Here is a 24066-nt window from a genome sequence, read left to right as displayed (position 1 = left end):
GACATTCTTCCTTCCTATTTATATTAAAAAAGCGACCTGAGATACAGGAAAAAAAATATTCGATACTTGTTACGCTATTTTTCGTACATATTTTTTAATAAGTATACAATTTTAACTTAATTTTTCCTCTCCAACAAAGTTCATATGTAAGCAAAGTAATAAGTATACATGTCATATATGACTCCGTACCATACCAATTTATGTTTTTTTTTTTTAATTTTTAGACTACGAGCTAAATTGAACATTTCCTTGATTACTGACCCATTAAATCGCTACTTCGGGGAAGAAAGGGCGTAAAAGCCAAAATAGCAACTTTACAGGGGAGCGAAAAAACGATTTTTTTTTTAAATTTTGGAAAATAACTTTTTTTCCAATAGAGTTAAATTCGAATGAATTGGTGATATTTACTTGCATTTAAGTGCTCTTTAATATCAAGAAGCTTAATTTTAAGTAGACCTTATGGTTTAGAAGATAGCATGGATTTACGACCCAAAATTTTAATAAAAATGGCTTTTACACCGTCTATAAATACGTACTATAGGACGTAAATCCACAAATATCTATAATGCTAACATACATCGTGTCGTATAAACCATCTTTAGACAGTGAAAAGGTCGTAATGACTGCACCACTTATAACAATTATCGTGAGTAAACCTACAATTATTATAATTTTGTAAGATTTAATGTGGTGAATATTGAAGTTAAGGTGCATAGAAGCTCAAAATAATAGCATAATTATTATTATTATCTGATTTATCATAGTTCTATATTACAAAATTTATTATAACGAATTAGGTTACCTCCCTGTTAAGTTACATGCACACGATTCATGAATAGTGAAACAAAAGAAAAGATTTAATTTTGATTATTTTCATTAATTTAAATTTTAAGTTAACTAAATCCTAATTAACTGTGATAAATAATTACTATCATCTAATAAAAAGTAAGAAAACGAAACAAAAAACAGAAAAGGAAATAGAAAAAAGAGAAGATTACTAATTATTGTCAATTTGATTTGATTTATGAATGAATAAAACTGATTTGCATCTTAACTAAATTTATTTATTTAATACACCAATACCTACCTAGTAGAATAAATTACAAACATACCATTATTTTATACTATTTTATCAATTTTCGTTAATTTATACGTAATAAATATTGTATTTACGACCAAATATTCTTTCATACTATGGTGATACGCCCTTATTAATTTGAAATAATTAAATAATGTCATATACGACAATTTTTTTTAATAAAAATGGTTTTGGTGAGAAAAAAATCATGGGGGTAAAAGCCATTTTTTTGGGAATATCGAAATTTTAAATATACAGATCGATAGAGCGTCGAAAACTAAACAAAGTTGCATTATTAACTCATTTTGGCCAAAAATGGCTTTTACGCCCTTTCTTCCCCGAAGTAGCGAAATGTATCCTTTGCTCGAATTCAGTCCATTTAACGTCTGAACTTATTACTTTATTGACACAGTAATAGATTACATCGGTTCCCGCTGCATATCCTGCGTAATTCAAAAAGATCCTCTTTAAAGCAGCATGTCTTTCGATTCAGACCAATAAATTATCCTGCTAATATTATGAATGCGAAAGTTTGTGAGCATGTATGGATGTTTCTTTCTCTTTCACGCGAATACTACTGAACCGATTACGATGAAGTTTGCTATGTAAGTAGCTAAAGACCCATTATAACTACTTATGATATCTCGAATTTATAATTCAACGTAAGTTATTTAACTGCTCATGTTTTGAGGGTCACGCTGAGTGGTTGCTGCACTTGTATTTAGGCTAATATACTCGTAATTTTTTGTATTAGTAATAATTACATGAACAATTAAAATTTTACATATTTTTTAGCTCCTTATTAAATCTTTACCGAGCACAATGACCTGAGTTTTGTATACCTACAGGGCGTTATAGTGCTCGACATGCTGGCCAAGTGTGGTTTATATTACGTACATCTCTTCAAGAACAATCTTTGTAAGTGGGTTAGGTAATTGTATAGCCGTAAGACGACCAATAAAACTAATATTTTAAAATTAAAAGCATTCTATAATTAAAGTAACTAAAGATATGTGATAATACTTAACCAAATATTTACAATATTTTTTAAATATGACATTAAATAAATTAACGAAATACATTACCTAGCCTAAGTCAAGATTTTTCATTAACTTTTTTTAAGAACTCTAATATTAATGGTGCCATTCTTTCAGGATTATTTAAATGTACGTGATGTTTTCCTGAAACAAAGTGTAGCTCACTCTGTTCGTGCTTTTTCAGTATTTTATCTCGAAGTTCGACTGCAAACTCGTCAACAGAATATGGTGAGTCTAAAGCTTTAACATATAACATTGGACATTTTATCCGGCTCATGATATCTTCTGCAAATTCCTTTAGTTCTGGAGTTAATAATACATATTTTAGCCTAAAGTCGCGTGAAAATGCGTACTTAGTAGGATCTTGTTCCGACTGTTTCGCACCTCTCTTCAGTAAGTAATGTGCACTTTCCAATGCTACTGATTGTTTTGTTCCGTGGTGCCAAATAGTTGTCATCTCTTCTAACGTGTAGACTGGTGGTTGTTTATCTATAAGGTCTTGTGTGAATAATCCTTTTTTCATCCATTCAGGAAACATTTTCTTTATTTCTGCGAAGTCGCAGTTCTCGCTGAGGAGACCGTCTAAAGATATATAATAGTCGACATCGTCGGGGAACAAACAGGCGTATCGTAGTCCTGCCAGCGCACCCATGGAGTGAGACATTATGGAAACTTTGTCCCACTTGAAGTAATCCTTGAGATGTAGAATAAGTTTCACCATATCCCACTGATTGTACATCATACCTGTAAGTAAATAATACATTAATTGACCTCTACTACAAATCTTTATTGTTATTGTCTACCTCGAGATAGGCAATTATTACGTTCTGTATTTAGACATTGAAAGTTTGATTTGACATTGATTTCTTGACGTAATTCTTAGCAATAAACTCAAATAAAGTATAAGGGAATTGTTAGCTAATAAACTCAGGAGTTGTTCTTGAAAATGTTTAAGCCATTTTATACGAACATTTTATTAACAAGAATCTGTGTTAAGAAAATAACAATAAGTGATAGTTACCGGCGGGAAACCATGACGATAATCCATGTCCAGGCAAGTCCACGGCGAGTATAGAGGAATGTTCGGTCAACATCGGCGCCAGTCTATCCCAGGTACCTGCGTTGTCTTGCCAGCCGTGTATCGCTACTATTGGACGATTTTCAGAACTACCCCACAATTTGGCTGCAATGTGACCGTATTTGACTGGTATCTGAATCTCTTTGGTTGGTACCTGAAAATTTAAGAACCAAATTAATAACTGTTAAAAGGTTATACAGGATTAACTATCTTATTTATCTTGATGATACTCGTAAATAAAAATTTTGTTTCAACATCATAAGCGTTCATGTTATTATTAGGTTGGGGAGAAAGTCTTTTCGCATTATGTTATGATGTATGAACTTGAAATAAAATCTCTTTGGCTTCAAGAATCACAAATGAGGTACCCAAATATCGAGTTTTTTTGTGTAGAGAAAGAATACAAAGAATTTCAAACAAACTATTTTACAGATTTCCAAAGAACTGTAGTATCAGGTGAGGCGAATTAAATTTATATAATTAAAACAAAATGATCGTATGTGTTCAACTACTTACCATAGTATGCATTTTTTTACGGACCACTGATATAGGTGCTTGTAATTTTAGCGCGTCTGGTTTGTTAATTAAATGAGACAACAAACGTTTAGCCATTATTTAATAATACAAAAAACAAATAAAATTGAATATTCACACAACACAAATATTTACACCTATTTGTAGTTTTTAAACTTATTCAACTTCACAATCAGAATAATATTTTTTAAGATATTCAAGATTAATTATGATAAAACAAGTTGTAAAATGATTATACAATGAATTGTTTGAATTTGTATAATGTAATATTTATTAAAAACACGTCATGTGAACGCAATAACGCAGCGTGAATGAATAACTAATAAAAGAACGCGCTCTGTATATACTGTACGTAGCACTATTCGTAAAACAATACCGAGCAATTTAACGGGAATGGGGAAAACGTGAATCTTTGTCCACAGGTAAACTGCTATTGGAAAAGTTTGTCTTTTTATTGTAATACATTAACTTTCCTATGTGACGCACAGTCCATTTGATTTATATTTTAGCAATAAAAAAATCTTCCAACATGATACCTTTTTTTCATTTTGTATGCTGATGCTCAGTTTCATCTCGCGTGACACACCAATACTTTATAAATATATAAAAATATCAATTCACAAATCCAAAATGAAATAATTTTGCAAACAATTAAAAATTAAAGTAACATTTAACACATTGATTTGTAACTCAACTAGCGAACGACGCGACTTAGATTGAGTCTGGAGTCGCGCGCCAATAACATGAACGCAGTAACGTAGATATTTTATACAAATTATTTAAGGATCTTCAAGCTGTTAAAAAGTGTAAATTTGATTTGAGATTATATTATAGCTGGTCCAAGTCATTGCTAAAACGTCACCGGCAAATAAGACTGGCCAATCTAAAATGAATCTGAATTACCAACATCTTTTGACTCATAAAAACACTACAGAATAAAAATTGGTTTACAGCTTTATTTTAAAAAAAGTCTTTCAATTTAAACGCCATTTATTTAAAGACATCTTTATAACGAAAGCGACGGACGAAGACATGTTTAATAATGTTTATTAAGAGCCAAATAATTTGTTATTAAAATATTAATATAAAAGATGTCAATAAAGGATAATCAAAGGAATGAGGTAAGAGGTCACTCCGATGACAGTTACAACTGACGTGCAACTAGTGTTTTGTGGTCTACAAAAGTACAGGTGGGTCAGAGCACATCACAACAATAACAATTACGTAAGATATTCCTATAACCATATTTTACTTTCTCGTATTTTGTAAACAATAATATATAATATTTGTATTTTTGTTTAAATGGGTGCCACAAATTATTCGGCGGCGACGGGGAAGGCCCATACGAGAAAGGCGCGATGGATTCGACGCGTAACTAGATGAGTGTCCAGAAGCAACAGCCAACCAAAGGGACTGAAACGTTAGGTGAGAAGTTTACCAAAGTGCGACGCGGATCAGGCATACAAGGCGGATCAGGCACAAAAATTTATCTGAACTTCTACAATCACTGACAGAAGTGGTCAGAGCTCAATTTTCTACTACTATCGACTGCCGACAACCGGCTTGTCATCGAGAAATTTTGTATGAAAACCTGTACCTCGATTCTCTACCACTATCGACTACCGACAACCGGCTAGCTGTCGAAAGGAGAATGGGCAAAATAGTATGGAGCCTGGGCGATCCGCGGCCAAACTTTATTTTGGTATTTTTTAATGTAGTTTAGTCCTATAATTACCATGTAGAAGTTTTATTGCCGCGACGCACTTATATGACGAATAAAATACATTTTTGTATTTGAGCACTTTTAATAGTATAAAACATATTTTGGCTTATATTCGGAGATTAAATAAAAAGTACTATTTCTTATATTGCATACAAATATAGACATTATTAATATTCGAACTATCATAACAAGTAAATATATAAATATCGTAAGAAGTAAACATCTTGCTCTTCTATAACTTATTCACTGAGACGACTTATCTGTTGTTCATGATCTTCTTCTTATTAGAAGAAGCCTGTCTTGAATGCTCAGCTCAATAACGAGGCGTTCATAGCCAGTTGCGCTCACTGGTCGGTATACGATCTGTGGGTTAAGCAGCGTTGGCGCGGTCATTCTATAGATGGGTGACCGCATAGTGGTATTTGAACTGAGCGTCTCTGTGCTTCGGAGAGCACGTAAAATGTCGGTCCCGTTTGTTGTCAACTAAGATAACAGTCGTTAAGCCATGTTAAAGGCCTTTCGGGTGGCTTGAACAACTTTGACACTAGGTTAACCATATAATAGATAGATAGATAGCATACTAACTACGAGCTTACTTCACTTCACACATCATCATCATCTTCTGACAGATTAGTAAAATCGTCGAAAAAAGGCTGATCGCCGGTGATACGTTGGAATGCTGCTCTTTGTCTATTCATATTGTTACGGTTGTTGTTTATAAGAAGATGTAACGTTCGTTATTACACAACGTTCAATGCATCACAGACACGAAATAATCGTTATTATGTTCTATGAAATTCTATTATATTTACATGTAAATATATTGTTACCTAAAAGGATTGCAACGAAACGTTCTTAGTAAAAGTTGTTCCTAGTTATCATTACTTTAATTTGACACTACTTTCATTAATGGCCGCCGACCGCCCAGAAGTGCCCATTCTCCTTTTGACATTTAGAATGTACTGTCAATACATTTTCTACGACGTCCGTCAGAAGCACTGATCAGATTTTCATACAAAATTTCTCGATGACAGGTCGGTTGTCGGTAGTCGATAGTAATAGAGAATTGAGCTACAATAGCTCCATTCTCTACTACTATCGAGTCCCGTATAAAAATATGATCAGCGCCTCTGACGGGCGTCGTAGAAACTTTTTTGGCAAATGAGTCTTTTATTTCGCAGCATCTTTCAAATTTTTTGTGAATACTTGGCATGTTAGTTAAGGTACGATGATTGACCATTAACAGTTAACAAAATTACACTTCATAGCCTTTGGACTCTCGTCAATATTAATAGAACAGGCAAAAGCAAATGAAATAACTAGATCATAAAATTACTCTAGCCTTGATCTTAGCTCTCAAAAACTAATGATTAAGAACTGTTATGTGGAGTTTGTGCTTCATCTAATAAGTGTGTACAAAGTCCTAGTTGCGTATGTTGAACCTTAGCAGCGAAACATTGGTCTAATTAAAGTCCACTTTTTTAAACTTCACTAAGATGTTAATATACTTACTAAAAATCGAATCGATTGGTCGAATTCCAAACTACAATTTTAGTTTTATACATTTATAAATGTACAAAGTAATAGTGTATGTATCAATTTATCACCCCGTACCAGTGTTGGGCAAAATTTAGTTTGATTGACGATTGATGATTAAGATTAAATTATTTATTCATGACTAATGAATAATGACTAAAAAAATTCAATCATGAGTCGTGATTGATGATTAATTAGTGTTAGTGTTAGTTATTCAATCATGACTAAAATTTTAATGACTAAAAATAATAGTTAAATAAAACTAAGCTTTTCAAGTCTACGTTCCATGACTGTTGATTTGTTAATCACAGATTTTTAATTAAAGCTAGTTTTACAACAGAATCAGTTATTTTTTTTTTAATTTACACAGGTACACATTTGCAAAAATAAGTTCGGGCTAATTTAGTTTAAAATAATTTAAATTGCTTTTTAAAACTACGCGTTTTGAAAATCAAATTTTATAAATAATGGAATTATCTTCTTTCAGTCAACTTAAGGTGGTGATCAGTTATAGTTCTATAGATGTGTTCAATTAAACTAAAATTATGTGACCTGAATTATTTTTTTTAGTCTAATCATCATACAAAATACAATAAATTAGTCATCAGTCATTTAATCATTAAATGATTGATGACTAATTTATTTAATCATGATTATGATTATTAGTTTTACTCATGATTAATTCAATCATGACTAAATAATTCATGACTAAATTAGTCATGACTAATCAATTGATTGAAAAAATTAGTTGATTGACCCAACACTGCCCCGTACATATTTGTTAAATCGGATGAGCCGTTTTCATTCCAAATAAGAACAAACAAACACTTTCATTTTTACAGTAACATAATTAAATCGATGTTTAGGTATACAACCAAGAGTAGAATGAATCATTGACACTCGGTTTACATAACATTAAATTATATTTAGTCAAAGGTCACCGCGTCACAACCACGCGTAGAGGTATTTCCTCTTACTTCTGACTAACTTATTGTGAGCAATATTTACGTCATCACAGAATTTCGTTAAACATGTTGCCGACGCGGTGACGTCCGGCTTTCTGTCCACGCGACATAAAATTTATCTTTTCTTATTGTAATATTGTAATTAATTCAATGGAATCACACACTGAAATATACCTTGTATGGAACTAATAAGGAAACTGTCTGGATTCTTTGAAATGGCAAAAATCCTTGCATAAAATATAGAGGGATAAAGATAGAGGGTCTTGATATAATAACTAACGATAGTTTGAGAGGATATGTTACACAGGCGTCATCACAACTACTTGAAAACAAAATGCATTTTATAAGTACGGGCAGCTTGCATATACATATACACATAAACGCGCCTATGCAGATGCATCGATAGATACGTCCCATCTAGTCTACTTCAAATTTATGGTCACCATTCAGTACATTACCTACTGCTTTCATGTAACGTGTTAATCACTATAATCTAAGGGAGAAAACAATGTACCTACAGCGTAGTGGCTTTCAGATAGTGGTCAAATGAGATAATATATGCGATAGCCTGCCAGGTCGTAATTGTGTTTTGATTTCAATTACCGTCGCTTTACATTTAATTTTCTCAGAACATACATTTGTCATCAAATAGCATTACGAGGTATTCTGGTCAGACGAACAAATAAAAACACCTTTAACAAAAGTACTAAAAAACTTAATGACGCGTTGTACCCACAAGGACTGGTTACTATCTCTCACTGCGGTTAAACTGTACAGTCACAATGATAATACAATTATATTAATTGTACCACAATTAAATACTAACCTAAGTTATACGTCATATTTCATTCTGTAATTTTACAGCTAAATGCAAAAGCAGTTTGTTTGTTTCTCTGTCAATTGTATTGGTTAAATAATGAAACTTAACATCACAAAACATTTCATCGAATTGAGTGAATTGATGTCACCATGAAAACCTCAAACTCGATTTTATGGTCATATTTTCAAATAGGTTATACAGTTTTTGTAAAGGATTTTTTTTTATACAGAACGTAGTCTCTTCTATGAGACTCGTAGTAATAGTTATCCTGTAACCAAAATTGTTTTAGCCGCAAAGAGCTTTTGATTTGGATTATCACCGATATTATTATACAACGAGCCTAACCCCAGGTTTAAACAAGTATTGCTAGTTACTCGATATACGTTTATGGTCATTGGCCATGTTTTAGTCATTACTACCTAATTTAAAATTTTAGTCATTTAACGCAAATTCGAACATTTGTATATGATATTGAATGAATAATGATAGGTTTAATATTTTATAAACGGTCATACTTCATTACAAGGTGAATCATAAATATTGCGCTTTATTACCTCTTTTGGTTTGAAATAAAATTTATAGAACGAATTACCTTAATTATTTTAATGAACCGCACGACTCCGCTCACGTACCCATGAACTGTTTTTAGATCTAAATTCTAGACAGGTGTAAGGAGAAAAGTGAAAATGAGGGTTTAATATAGAGATATTATGAAGAGTAGACCTACCACGTATTTCTTCTTGCGATACTCCAGTTTTACAGTCTTCGTATACAGGAAGACTATCTTACTACTGACAGTTGGGAAAACTGACCGATCATATTACTCATTGACCACAATTTAAAACGTCTGAAGTAACATCGTAAGTGTTCTTCGTACCTGTTGCGTATGGTCTGTTTGCGTTTTCCCACCTACGCAAAATAGTGTCATGATTTTTTTATAGGAGTCCTTTGAAGTAAACTCTTTGACCTAAACGAGACTTGTGTTGAATGTCGTTGGCTTACTAGGTCATAAGGGTGATAGAGTCTTAGATTATCACAGGATAAATTTAGCCTGCAGCCTGAGAAGCCCTGCTACTAAACTTTCAAAGATATTTTTGTTGTAAACATATAGCGGCCTCGACGGCGACAATTTTATTGGAAATTTGACTAACAATAATTAATTATAAAGTAATTGAGCTACTTACTACTTAGTACTTTAAATTACTTTTAATGTACAAAGTGACTCCCAATTACAATAATGTCGTCAGTTCTTCAGCAATAATACACTTAGTTAGAAATGTCATCTTTATCGAGAATCGTCACTGTTTGAAAACTAATAACCGATTTACGCGAACGCAAAGAAACGTCGCGTTAATGTAGGGTGGATAGTCGTGAGGCGCGTCAGTAATGCGCTGTGGAAGGTTTCAGGTGGGCAGTAATGATGTCCAACATTCACGTCCCTTATCACCCGACACACGTGATCGGCAAGACCAATCATTGGTAAGTTTTACACTATAGCGTAACAAAGTCCTAAACTTTAGTAGGCTTCAAATTATAATGTTCTCGTATATTTTATCATCATTTTCATCAATCGTTTAAAATATAGTTAAGTATACAATTTGTTTGTTGTATTTAAGTTAAACAAAATGTGTTGCTATGGCCAGTTCTCTAAATACCACGAACTTGCTAAAAAATTGTGTCTGGTTACATAATTCAACATAACATTAAACAATATTAATAGAACGCGTAATAATGTCTTTAAGACTGTTCGGTGTGATTGTGCCTTGGCGGTACAGTACAATCAAAGTTAGATTTTTAGCCTCTAACGTTAATCCTTGTCCACCTGAACGTCTCTTCGCTTCTATCAAGATATCTTTGATTGATTAATACATTGTGAAATTTCACGTTTTAAAACTTTTGTGCAATGTATCTTCTAATAATAATAGTAAATAATAATAAATATGATTGGACAACTCACACACGGTCATTTGATTCCAAACTAAGCAGAGCTTGTACTATGGTAACCAAATAACTAATAAACATACTTATATACTTCTAAATACATACTTATATAGATACATTAACAGCCAGGCTCAGAACAAATACTCGTGCTCATCACACAAAGATTTGTCCCGGGTGGGATTCGAACCCACCACACGCGGCGCTCCGGTTGTTGCGGCGAGGTGACCGCTTAAACCACTGCGCCAAACGTGCAGTTAATGATTTTATTAAAAATAAGTTGCGCTAAACTAAATGATTTCAGCTCATAATCACCAAGTAGAACCTCAGGCAAATAATTTCTAATCTTGTTGGCTTCAATATTCAAGACAAATAGCATAATAATATTTTTCTTTTGTTTGCATGTAATTAAAAAAGTGTTACTAAAAAATATTACCATTTAATAATTCTAGTAGGAAAAAATAAATACAATATTATTTACTACAATTGCGTCATCAACAACAATTTTATTGAATTAATTAACAATAAAAAAACAAAAGTGTAATACAACTACTGTACACTTTGGTAGGAACTCTTTTTACCGTTCAAATTAACTAATTACGATTAATCTTTATATATATAATTCTTCTGTAAGTGTGTATGTCACTGAACTTCTCTTAAACGATTGGACCGATTTTGATGATTTTTTTTGTGTGTTTTCAAGGGGATCTGAGAATGGTTTAGATTCACAATTTTGTCCGCGGGACAATGTTTTTTTAATTAATTTTTAATTTATTAGTAACGTGTAGACAGGACAACGTCTTTCGGGTCCACTAGTAGTATATAATAAAGTATAATTCCTTAGGAAAAGCCTTTGCCATTGTAGGACACAGAATAAGACAAAAAAAACAATCCATACTTTTTATGTGTATGTTTGTAAGGTATGTCAAGCGCATGGTGAGGTGTTCAGTTATTGCGCTTTAATGATCGTGATCCATCATCGTTACTGAATGAGGTCACGACCTCTTTTACTGCTTAAAACTCATTAGCGCGGTGCGTATTACCTATTTATTCATTTTATTCTTCATTTGTAAAATGTAAACTACACAATAAAGAACGAGTAAACAAACGAATGCATTTTAATTTTAAAATATTTAATTTTTATAGTCTTCTAGTTTCAAAATTTACCTCAATATTTAGAATTTAAACTACAGTTTACATTCTACAGATAATATATCTAGAATGGCGAAACTACTCTAAAGCAAAAAGACACATAAATTATGATGTTTAAAACAAACTTTATTTTTGCGTTAACATAAATCTTTAGAGGAAAATTAGCAGCGAATATTGTCAAGTTATATAAACCAAACTACAAAACCTCTCTCATTTGGCAGACATTGTATTTGTAGATAAGAGCCGCCACCGACAGTCTGAGAGTTTCCTTGAGGTTTACCGCAACCACAATGTAAATTATTCTGCGGCATTCGTTATCCCAACGAAAGCTCTGAAGATTACATCAAGCCTGTTGATAAGTTAACAGTATTCACAGGCACAAGTTCGTAAATAAATAAGTGTTGTTGAAACAATTTACATCTACCTACAGTACGTCTGAAACAGAAGGGCGAATGAGTCTCTAGCAACAATTATACTCACATCGATTTCAATTAAAAATGTTGTAACGGCAATTATTGGAATATTCTGGCTATGCTTTTCTTTTATGATATAGTAGGACCGTGCATTAACTGACATGCATTTTCGGATTACAATTTGTATATGTACGAGCGAAGTCGAGCGAAGAGCGAATTGAGGTTAGTTATTAAAGGAATTTAGTACATCATTCCTCAACTTCGAAGACAATTAATCGTTCCCAATATTGGACTCATTTAGTTCTTTGTTTACTATGCGAATAAGTTGCATTTTCCGTACACTTTAAGTTTATAGTCATACTTTGACCTGTTAATTAATCACAATAATTTTATTTATTGTAAAGTAATTTGTCTCAATCTGCAACACTAGGAATTATTAATTCAAAGCCAAGCAACGCGTTCTGTGTTCATTAAGTTATGGCGAGCAATCACGAAATGGACCGCAATCGTTAATCAACACCGGAGGAACGCAATAAATGAAATTATAGAGACAGTCCGTAGTGAGGAAATTCCTTCCTTGCTCCGTATTTATTGCTATTTCTCACATTCTGATTAAGTTGCACGCTAATGTTGAATATATTGTTTTTATTTTAATTGTAAAATATTATACAACTGTATTAAAATGTTATCAGAATAATTTTTTGACGTTGACTCTATTTACATAACGTAATTATATGTGTATAAATAATAATTTGGTTTCTGATATTCGTCAAAATAAAATAAACCTTTGCAGCGTAAATACAAGTTAACTAATATAAGACCGTTACAATTCACCCTTTTTATACCGCGGTTTGCTATGATAATGGAAATTTTCGGTTATTTTGTTATGAGATTGGAAAGTATTTTTAGTTAAATGATCATAAATTTTGTTAAATATATTACCGTCAAGTAAGATATTTCATCGTTTTTGCACACAATGACACTTATCTCAAAATGAACAGAGGTTTAAGTAGTTATTTATTCTAAAAAGTTTTCCTACCCGGGATAAAAATGAGACCTTTCCCTTGAGTTTTACGCTTTAAAGTTTTCCCTATTGGTCTAGCTGAAAATAACAAAAATACATTCAATATTTTAAAAATAATAAAAATAAACTGGTTATTTATTTATAAAATAAACATAAAACAGCTTTACGTAAATACCGGTCATATCAATTTGAAATACATATGACGCAAATCCATTTCAGGCAATAATGTAGGATTTGGGAAAGAACTAAAACATACGCCGGGATAGTACAAATTAACTTATGATAAATATTATACAGAAATACATTATGCACATACATTGATGAATAATAATTATAATATGTTTGACCTTTGTTGCTAAACCGGTTAGGGAAATACGCATGAGTCGTCTTTATACAAAATCTATACTAATATTATAAAGCTGAAGAGTTTGTTTGTTTGATTGTTTGTTTGTTTGAACGCGCTAATCTCAGGAACTGCGGGTCCGATTTGAAAAATTTTTTCATTGTTGGATAGTCCATTTATCGAGGAAGGCTTTAGGTTATATATCATCACGCTACGACCAATAGGAGCAGAGCACCAGTGAAAAATGTTACAAAAACGGGGATAATAATGACCCATTCTCTCTTATGTGACGCAAGCGAAGTTGCGCGGGTCAGCTAGTATATGATATGCGAGATCATGACGTTTTATTTTAGAGCATTACTTATTATCTACGTCAGATATTTGTCAAATGCTATTTATAGTTATTCACCTTACTTTTCCTGCGTCCGATATTAACACAGTCACCGTGTTGTACGCATATATTACTTGAATTGTTGACCATGAACAAATATCTTCATATGATATTTGTGCACAATGATAATAATGTCAATATGCTTAGTTTTGAGGTCCGTTTTTGAATTCCCGTAGAGTCAAAGTAACCTGCCAATTATCTACATTGCCAATTAATAATATAGAAAATTTACGATCCTCTGTAACGGATATGACATGAATAAAATGCTTCATTCGAGTTTACAATTCAGAAAGAAGATATAATTGATACGCTAACTCGAGGACTGAGTAAAATACTCACGCTTTATTGCTACTCTGTTCCTATTGGTTGTAGCGTGATGATATATAGCCTATAACCTTCCTCGATAAATGGGCAATCTAACACTGTAAGAATTTTTCAAATCGGACCAGTAGTTCCTGAGATTAGCGCGTTCAAACAAACAAACAAACAAACAAACTCTTCAGCTTTATAATATTAGTATTAGTATAGATGTGGTACATAGTTCATCAACAAGGAGCTTTTTTTTTCAATAATTTCGTTTCAAGTTCTCAGACATAAGTAAATTAAATCAATAAGATAGTAGATAAAGATTTTTCTGATTCCTAGTTACAACGGAAACATCTACTTTGTAGTAGATGATTGGTTCGAGAAAAAAAGTTTTGTTTATTTGGACCATCTTTCAGTTATCTAAACTCAAAGGTTTTTATTAGTGTTTGTAGCTTCTATTTTCTTAAGAACAAATATGTACTTGTGTACCAATATTTGGTTCAAAGCCAAACTTGCATTGTTGTTCGTGACGCGGTGTATAACGAGCCACTCAATACAGACAATCCTACAGCATACACACACACTGTACAAACTGTAATCCCGATAGATGGGAAAGTATGAAACTTCATCTACGCGCATACTTTACCATACAATGCAAAGATTAGATATGTACCGTAAGCATCTCTATTAAGTACTATAATAATTATTTAGAACTTATTTCGAATGTCAGGTAACTTGTGTTGCACTAAAACACGCGAGTAATTTATTTTTTAAGAAAATAAGTAATTCGTTTTGAGTGATTATAATTACTTTACTTACATACTTTTAGAGTATGGCATAGCCAGGTAGCACGATTCTCTACAGTCGGAACTGCAGAAATAGTTCCTACGTATCCGTTAGAAGTGTTGATCAGGATTTTGTTCGATATATCTCGATAGCTAGCTGGTAGTCCATACTCGATAGTGGTAGAGAATCAGGAGTCTTAAGTTTTATATTTTTTACTAAAAACTCTCGATGGGTGTTGCTGTTGCTGTGCTTAAAAAGCTTAAGAGTTACCTGCTGTCACAGATTTTTGAGTCACAACAAATTCAAAGATGAAAACGGTCAACATGTATCACGGACGGTGTATCAATAGTGCAAGTTTCACATCAATCGCACATAGATGATGAAGCGCTACATCGCTCGCTACACCGGCGCCGAGCTGCGTTCATTACACCAACAATGGGGCGGATACTACCTTCAGTGTTCCGTGTGACGTACATACTCATTGTTACTCCTATTGTACTTTACAGGATTTATTGTTTTTCGTTACACATGTTTACTATTGTTATTTCTGAAAGATTTCAGCAAAATATGTTGACCATGTTATTTAAGTTTGTTTCATTAACAGTTTTCAGTAGCGCTATTCTCCACAGAAGGTTTTGTCGAGTATCGAGAGTTTGATATTTAAAGTCGATTGCAGGAACAGGTCCTGCAGGGCGCACTAAAGCACTGTTATTTTAATATTTGCCAATTTGCCAATTAATGATTAAAAATAATTCTATAGAAAAAATACTTTAATTTCATATTAATTGTATTAGCTAACCAAACAGTTCACATAACGGGGTCAAATTGTCTTTTAGACATAAAAAAATTGTTTCGTTTTGCATTTGTATAATTAATGCTTAATTAGTTTTGTTGTTCAAATTTTACAACAACAATGATTTACATCATGTTGTCATATCCCACTTAAGATAAAAGTTTTCTAATAAGACATGTTCTGGGAACTGTGAAAGAGCTCCAAAGAAAATCCTCAGGCATTCTTTCTTAGAATTCCTAAATCCTTTGAAACACTCGCTATTAGAACACGATTAACAAAGATTACGCTTTTATTCAAGCTTAGAAAATATATTAAAGGAATAAAGAGTTTGTTTTGTAAAACTAGCAAGCGTCGTTGCATAATTCATGACTTGAGACTTAACATTTAATTTTGTATTCAAATTTGAAAACGAACACGACTCTTATTCTACTACTCTTGAGTACATTTATCGGTAGTTTATCTATTCAATAGCGTCAATTTTTTTGTATGAGTTTAAGCTAGTAGCTTAGTCATATTCTTCTCAATATGTAGCGAAGATTCCGCTGGAAACGATAACGTAAATCATTAGTTATTGAGGAAAAATATTAGTTTATCATAAGTGTATAAATGGATAGCTTATTATTTTTCGTAGTTACAAAGGGTCTCACGAGGGTGCCGCAGTGCGGTATGGCTGTGGGTAAACTGCCACATAATTATACTGTCACATTGCTATTTATTGCTCACCCAGATATTTCAGTATTAGTGTGAATGAAGAAAGATATTAGTAACATAATTAAAAATGATATTTTTATTATTTGCACATTATCTGTATTGACCTGTTTTTATTTATTTATTATAAACAGAAGTACATTATGATGTAATTAATTAAATGCATTAAAAATGTGGCATGAACATTAATAGGTAGGTCTAGTACCTACCTATTAATGTTTAACTGCCTATTACTTAGACTACTTACCTAGTTGATCGATTAGATTTTTTATTATTACAAGAAAAGTTCAAACATTCTGTGTGGTTTGTAAACAATACTGGCCATTATGATGCCAAAGAATTAGGATGCCATAATGTTTTGTTTTTAAATGGCTTTTTTTCTTCAATTTAATGTCCTCAGTTAATTTTTTCTCATAATGCGGTCTGATATTTTTTAATCTCTACATTTATTTATTTTTTAATGTAATTTATAAAATGTATCGTCCTCTTTTCTTTTGCTTTTCGGAGATAAATTATTTTGCTAAATTATCCCATTATCATAGAAAAAAATATTATGTAATATATAAATATATTTACAAACAACTAAATTATTCCTCTTTTAAATTTGCTGTGCTGCAGAAAAAAAATAAAAAAATAATTTTAATTACCTACGTATTTACTCGGCCGCGCGCAATTTTCTTCTAAAAATATATAAATAACATAATTATACAATGTGAGTTATTTCATAATCTTCAGTTCTGAAAGTAAATTATATTATGGGTATGTATGTCTTTGAACATGTAAGAAGTAAAATTAATAGGTTATGGATGGGATCATTTTTTAAACACAATGTTTCATTTTGCTAAATTCTTTTCCAGTGCATATTTGAATCAAATATTTTTCTATGTTTTTGTCGGTAAGGCTTATCGTATAAAACCGCAGCAATTTGTCTGGAGCGTCGGGTTGCGTCAGTTCGTGACGTAAAAAAACGAAACACGTTGGAACAACGATGGAATCTACATTTGACTATTTGTTAGTGGCACTGAACTCCGACGGAGCGCGACTATTTTACTTTTAGTTAGGAATTCCATTTTGTATCCAAATTATTTAACCTTAATTAAATATATCAGGTGTTTCTTTACAGATAATTTCAGCGACAATTCATATCAAGTTAGAGTGTCCTAATCCGACATTCTAAATTTCTCAAAAGAGAAAGATACTATGATTTATTTGGTTTTACTCTCACGCTCGTTTTGAGGACGACCGGCTGAAGTTAGAGGTAAGTAAACTTAATGGCCAATAGCCCGTTCTTTGCATTTGAGTAGTCTATACGAATACACAAGTTAGCAACTGACTTGTAATAAATAGGCACTTTCGATTAGTTTACGTATAAAAAGGGTGTGTTTGTAATACTGTTGCTCAACTATTTAGTATTAAACTGTATACGTCACTTCACGATAGATGATAATGTTTTATTCAGAGATATTGTACGTACAAACGTGACTTCATTACAATTTTACGAGTTCAGAAACCCGCATTGGCGGTATTCGAGGTCAGATCTTACTTGAACGTTTACAGACGCACATTTCGTGTAATTCTCTCTCAGTTGCCGGAGTACGTTGAAGCTAGACAACTATACTTAGTATATACCTACTAGTATATAGTATACAACACACTACGTGTTTGTCGGTATTTTTATTAGGAAGGCGGGAATGTAGGAATTCTCAAAGGAGAACTTCCCACAAGGTCTGTTAACGTTCTTGTAGTTAAGCGGCATGCTTAATTGAAAAAGTTCCCGACCTCAGCAAAATTTAAGTCTTTAGACTTCAAAGCGGCCACTTTCTACTTTGTGGTAAATAGATCACGTATCTTCTTCAGAAAACTAATAGACTTACAAATTTACTAAGTTTTATTTTTCTTTTATCCGATTATTTCATTTAACTAGAAAATATTTATACAGATTTACTCTTTGATTCAATCAATTCATGCAATTGTTAGCTTAGTTTAAAACTGACAAAGGTCACCACAAAAATATCATAATAATAAGACAATTTAATGTCAACAAAAGACAACATTCAAGAAAATTAAATGTGTTTTTGGTGTAGAGTCGCAAATATTAAATTAAAAAAAAATGAGGTAACCTTTATATTCCTTTTTTACAAAAATATAGCAAGAGGGCTCATAACTTGGAATAAACGAACAAAACTTTTATAAACCTTTGATCGATTCTTTTCAACGTGATATTTATAGAGATTGGATGACACCGGCGCGGCGGCGGTGCTGTGCGATTTTCACCACGTTAACTTGCCATTTGTGAAACAAACTTCTGATAAAGTTTATTTTATATCACGCCTGTCATATTACTTACTGAAACTTTAATAATATCGGAGTTTGCATGGGCCGCTCATATTGCTTGTGATTAAATTAAACTAAAGAGTAATTAACTCAATATTTCATGTTAATGTTAGTCATAAAAGCAATATGGAAACTTTTGTATGAGACTGAAAGTTTCTATAATGTTCAATTTTAATGTATTGTAATGACATACTATACAATATAGTAAGTACAAAAGCAATTAAATTGCCACGATGACCAATTTTGTTTATTTTGCCTACTTTTTCACAAATTAACTACATACTTCTTTTAGTCTGATTTGCCTCGCCTTAACATTGGCTACATCAGTTTGTCAAAAAGGTAAATTTTTCGAGTACCGAACTCTGGAAACGATGACGATGGTATTCTAGTATTACTGTCAGCCTCATTGTACGCCAGTGACACAAAACATTCTCAAATACCACTAAAGTCAAGGCCTTGGTATAAGTCCTTCCTCATTTTATGTTATTGTACCAAATATAGTTTAAGAAATACAATTTCTCCAGATGCCAATACTATACGATGTCGTCGACCCACAAACTTGTTTAGGCACTTTCAATAAAATGTTATTACACTCGATATTTTCTCTTCTATTATAATGTTTTTATAAGCTTTTGGGATCTTTTGGTTGCTCCGACTGGGATTATTATCTGAAGAAGCTACTTTTGATTTAACATGTTATTTCAAGATTATTGGGTTACGAGAAGGTAAAATCAGTGTTACTTGTAGGTAATTCTATTGGTATTTTGTTTCTGAATGAGTTAACATTTTTCATGAAGAGATACGTACGACATTTACGTGGAGGTAACAGCATCCGCTGGGATTTCTCACTTAACGCCCTGTAACATACTAAACTAAACCTAAAACAAATTTTCTTGGAAACTATCGTTCATATTTAAATCTAATTCAGGGTACCTAATTTTTACAGTGTAGTAGCAGTGTACTTACGGAGTAGATAAGACGCAGACGTAGAAAAATCCGATCGGGAATCTATGCTTCAAAGCTCATCATTGTTATTACATATCACCTATGAATAACTCATCATATTAGCTTGGTACCAAGCAGTTCAAAGATTTTGCACCTCGGCGTTAGCTAGAGGCATGTTATAAAGTAAGCGTGTCACGTGTACGTCGGGGGCACGGGATGTGAACCAATGTCCGACACGACGACCGTCGACTCACCTCAATCCTTATACAAAACACCTCACTAACCTCCCTCACGTTTATACTCTCTTCGTTTTACGTACATACGACAATTTTACACAAAATAGAATACACTCTATTTCGAAATTATTTTTCTTTTACGTCCGGAACGTCCGGTAGTCTGAAACTACTGCAATCATGAGTAATGATATAGTTATGCAAATGGTAATGTTAATGAAAAAAAAAACACTTTAATACAGAAACGATCGTTTTATTTTCTCGTAATTAGATCATAGTTATACTGAACAACTTTATTTAGTTCTTTTGAAATTGTATTTCCACGATAAACCGCTAATAGCCGCCTCATCGTCGAAGTTCACAGAACAACTCACGATGGCTGACAAAACTTAATCGAATCGAAGAACTTCGCGCTTCGCGTTGTTTTATATTTCAACTGTTAATAAAGAAGGATTTATAATAATATTCTTAGGAATCCAATGAGAATTTACTCCCTTGTTATTTAACGTTCTTGAGGTAGATTTTTCTATCATGGTTAAATTTTGTTCGCCGGATGATGTTTCGTTTTGGCAAATAATATGGAAAGCATCTATCTGAGCCATTAGTTTTATATTGGAAACATCAGTCTTTTGTAGAAATTATTCAGATACTATCTACGTGTTAACCTACTGGATGCCAGAAAAAAAATCTGTATATTTTTTTTCTGGCATCTAGGAGGTTAAATTATCTTTGAATTCATATGTATAGCTGCGTCAGGTAGCAAACATACAAATATGCCGATGGGCTGATTTTACTTATTAAGCCAATAATAAATAGGAAGTAAGTAAAGCGCAACGGGTTTTAAAAATAAATGAATCATCAATAATCTCGTTTCAAAAACGGATCGCGGTTGCCTTGATCCCGCTGCGGTGTGACCCAATCTCTGTATTTCGTCGAAACGAGTCGATTACAACTTTATCATGTAAAATTTGTTTTCAGTTCCAACAGTTTACTCCATTGAAGAATAATAATTAATAATTGGAAGTTGTTTGTATCTGTTTCGTTGTAAAATATTACATTAGTAGTAATCTTATAATAAACAACCCAACATAAAGGATATCTTCATATCCTATTCAATGAAAAGTTTATTCATCTGAATGATAGAACTCTTTTTTTTTCTTTCAAAAGACAACTCTCGCACTAAGAATTTCTCTTGTGTCGCGGGTACTTTTATAAACATACAAACAACGGACACAAAGTACAACCAGACCCGAAACAATTATTTGTGGATCGCACAAATAATTGTCCCGTGTGGGAATCGAACCCACGACCTCCCGACGCAGTGGTTGCAGCGTGGTGACCTAAACCACTACGCCACGGAGGCAGTCATAACTAGGCGTGCAACAATAATAAGTATAAAATTATTAAAATATCTTACACTTAATGTTGAATTAGGTATCATTGTGTAATTGCATTGAAGCGTCCCCTACAATTATCACACACAGAAAGTGCTAAGTGAAGTTAGTGGTGTGCCATTTGGACGGCTGCCAAACGGTGCTCAATGAGGCAACACATTCTATTATAAAACTACTACTAAACCTAAAATTCTTTTTAACAACTCACACCAGCCTGACTGGTTAGTGGAAAATATATTTCTAAACTAGGTACAACCATAACAATTTTTTTACTTTTAAAGTAAGTTTAAAGAGAATTTAAAAACTATGGTAACCTGGTTCCGAATATTTTTAATATACTTAATAAGTACTTATAGATGTTGAGATTTTTTACTTTTATACAATAATAATAATAAATTATTTAATTCACATTAACCACTTACAGCTTTTACCATTTACAGCAACCATTATAATAGATATAGGTTACACAATATAGTCGAAGCACTAACTGTGTTTAACATTACCCATTTGGGACTATAGAACGTTCTCAAAAACCTTTTACAGGACACATTGCCGCAACCCGAGCCCGTAATTTGAATCTGATTTGCTGTTTACTGTCGCCGGAGTCTGAACGTATTCAATATTCACGAAGGTTGTTTGTAGTGAGCACACAAACACTGTCCTTACTAATACATCAGTATAATTAATGAGATCGACGAGACTGAAGTTCTAATAATATATTGATGGTTTGCTTGCTTCGTTCAAATAGAATTGCTTTAAACTGTACAATATATTTTGTATTACTGATAGTCTTTGTGGTGCGTTCATTCATGTTATACATAAAGACAGACATACTACATTTCTGATAGAAAAATAAATAAATTTAATTTCCTACTGCTAGACATAAGGCAAGGGTCTCCTAAAGGAATGAGCAAGGGTGTAGGCTTTGAGCCCAGCCTGGTCAAGTCACAATAAATAGTAATAATAATAATAATTTCCTTACCCAATGCTTAATGTAAAATACATCAGTATAATTTTATTGTAAAATTACCTTTAGTAAAATATGTACCGTTCTATTAAACAAACGCGATATATTTCTCCTCTTCGTAAGGTTTATCTGTCGAATTTTTGTTAGTTTTTCATTTTATTACACTAGAAAAAACAAAAGGTACCTTAAAAACAAGGAAGGAAGGCTCCAACTATTGTTTATACTAAGTACCTAACACATTTTATGTTAGCCGTTTTATTTCTTTGTTTTATTCCTGGTTACTTTAGTAGTAGTAAAGCATCAAATCTTCATACTTTTACAATAAAATTTATTGAAGAGATTTGATGGTGTTGTAAGACAAAAACAGTTGATCAATTGAAGTAGTAAGTGGTGCATTATTTTTGGCAATTATCGTTATATGTATAAGCAGGCACGTATTTTACATTCAAGATAATTTACTCTCCTCAACCCTTTCTTACTTAAAACTAGCTCTTAAACCTCGCACTTAAAATCACTATAAGACATGATTCAACACAGTTTTAAAGCAATGTATTTGTAAGTAAGTATGATACCATTTACTCCAGATTTTATCATTTAAAATAATATTAAAGTTTTCCAGGTTCTCCGTTGGTCGCTATTCTCTTGAGACTAAATGTTATCTGTATTCCGATCCTAGATGCTGACAATGTGGATTAATATTCATGAGATGAACACTTAACCGCCCAACCTGGTACAGGTTTAATATTATTTGCGTTCTAGTTCATTAAGAAATATCCTCGTTATTTAGACCTTAATAGTAGTAATGAACTAAATACAAAATTACTAAACCAGAGATCGAAAACATTGCATTGAGGTCGCAAACGTTAAAAAAAATAATGAGCTTTTCTGGTTGTTATACCATTAACTTAACTTTATTACAGTACAATCTTCATTCTAAATGAAGCTTTATCATAAACTTTATCACGAATCTTTATCAGTGGACAAATCAGTGACCTAGTCCGTAAAGAAATTAGCGTATGTGATCGTTCGTATTGTAGTATTGTGATAATTAAGTTCAATGTGCCTACCAAAATAACACGAGCAACTTAGCTGTACTTAGCAGTACCACGATTCTCTACCACTATCGGCTACCGACAACCGGCTAGCTATCGACATTTGACATTAAGAATGTACTGCCCAAATGTTTCCTACGACACTCGTCAAGGGCGCTCATCACATTTTCATACAAAATTTCTCGATGACAGGTCGGTTGTCGGTAGACGATAGTAGTAGAGAATCGAGCTACAGTATGGTTGATGACAGACTTGTCCTCAGATTTGTACAGCACAGTAGTGCAGTGAGTACATCGTAATGTTCATTTCATCTTCCAACAAGATATTAGCTTGAAGTGAAACACTTAGCATAATGCATGCAGTTGCGGCAGCACTCAAGCTTATCTGTTTAATCACCACTAGTGTGAGTGTTGCCGGTAATACTAGCTCACTTCTAAGGTCATTACGAGCTTGCTCTCGCCTGGTACATTATGCTGCTAGTGTATTCATTGCGGTTTGTAGATACTGCTCGCAATT

The 24066-nt window shown here is 32.7% G+C and overlaps 1 protein-coding gene across 1 annotated transcript; it reads right to left on the bottom strand.

Annotated features, from left to right (window-relative positions):
• Positions 1-2053: 2053 nt before the first annotated feature.
• LOC142981141 (putative serine hydrolase) lies at positions 2054-4135 on the bottom strand. Its single transcript, XM_076126836.1, has 3 exons — positions 3710-4135; positions 3137-3347; positions 2054-2859 (listed from the first exon to the last, which is right to left on the bottom strand). The coding sequence occupies exons 1-3, from the start codon at positions 3803-3805 to the stop codon at positions 2174-2176; spliced, it is 993 nt and encodes a 330-aa protein (XP_075982951.1). The 5' UTR covers positions 3806-4135; the 3' UTR covers positions 2054-2173.
• Between the last annotated feature and the right edge of the window lie 19931 nt (positions 4136-24066).

The sequence above is a fragment of the Anticarsia gemmatalis genome, chromosome 19, assembly GCF_050436995.1.
Source record: "Anticarsia gemmatalis isolate Benzon Research Colony breed Stoneville strain chromosome 19, ilAntGemm2 primary, whole genome shotgun sequence".
In the NCBI taxonomy this organism is placed as follows: domain Eukaryota; kingdom Metazoa; phylum Arthropoda; class Insecta; order Lepidoptera; family Erebidae; genus Anticarsia; species Anticarsia gemmatalis.
Note: the sequence above shows the minus strand (reverse complement) of the source record. Positions and strands in the feature narration are given on the sequence as shown.

Bases quoted from the DNA above. Each gene is read 5' to 3' on its own strand.
- LOC142981141 (XM_076126836.1), bottom strand. From the start codon at position 3,805: ATGGCTAAACGTTTGTTGTCTCATTTAATTAACAAACCAGACGCGCTA. The intron at 3,348-3,709 runs GTAAGTAGTTGA...TTAAATTTTCAG, and splicing joins GTAAAAAAATGCATACTATG to GTACCAACCAAAGAGATTCA. The intron at 2,860-3,136 runs GTAACTATCACT...ATTTACTTACAG, and splicing joins ATCGTCATGGTTTCCCGCCG to GTATGATGTACAATCAGTGG.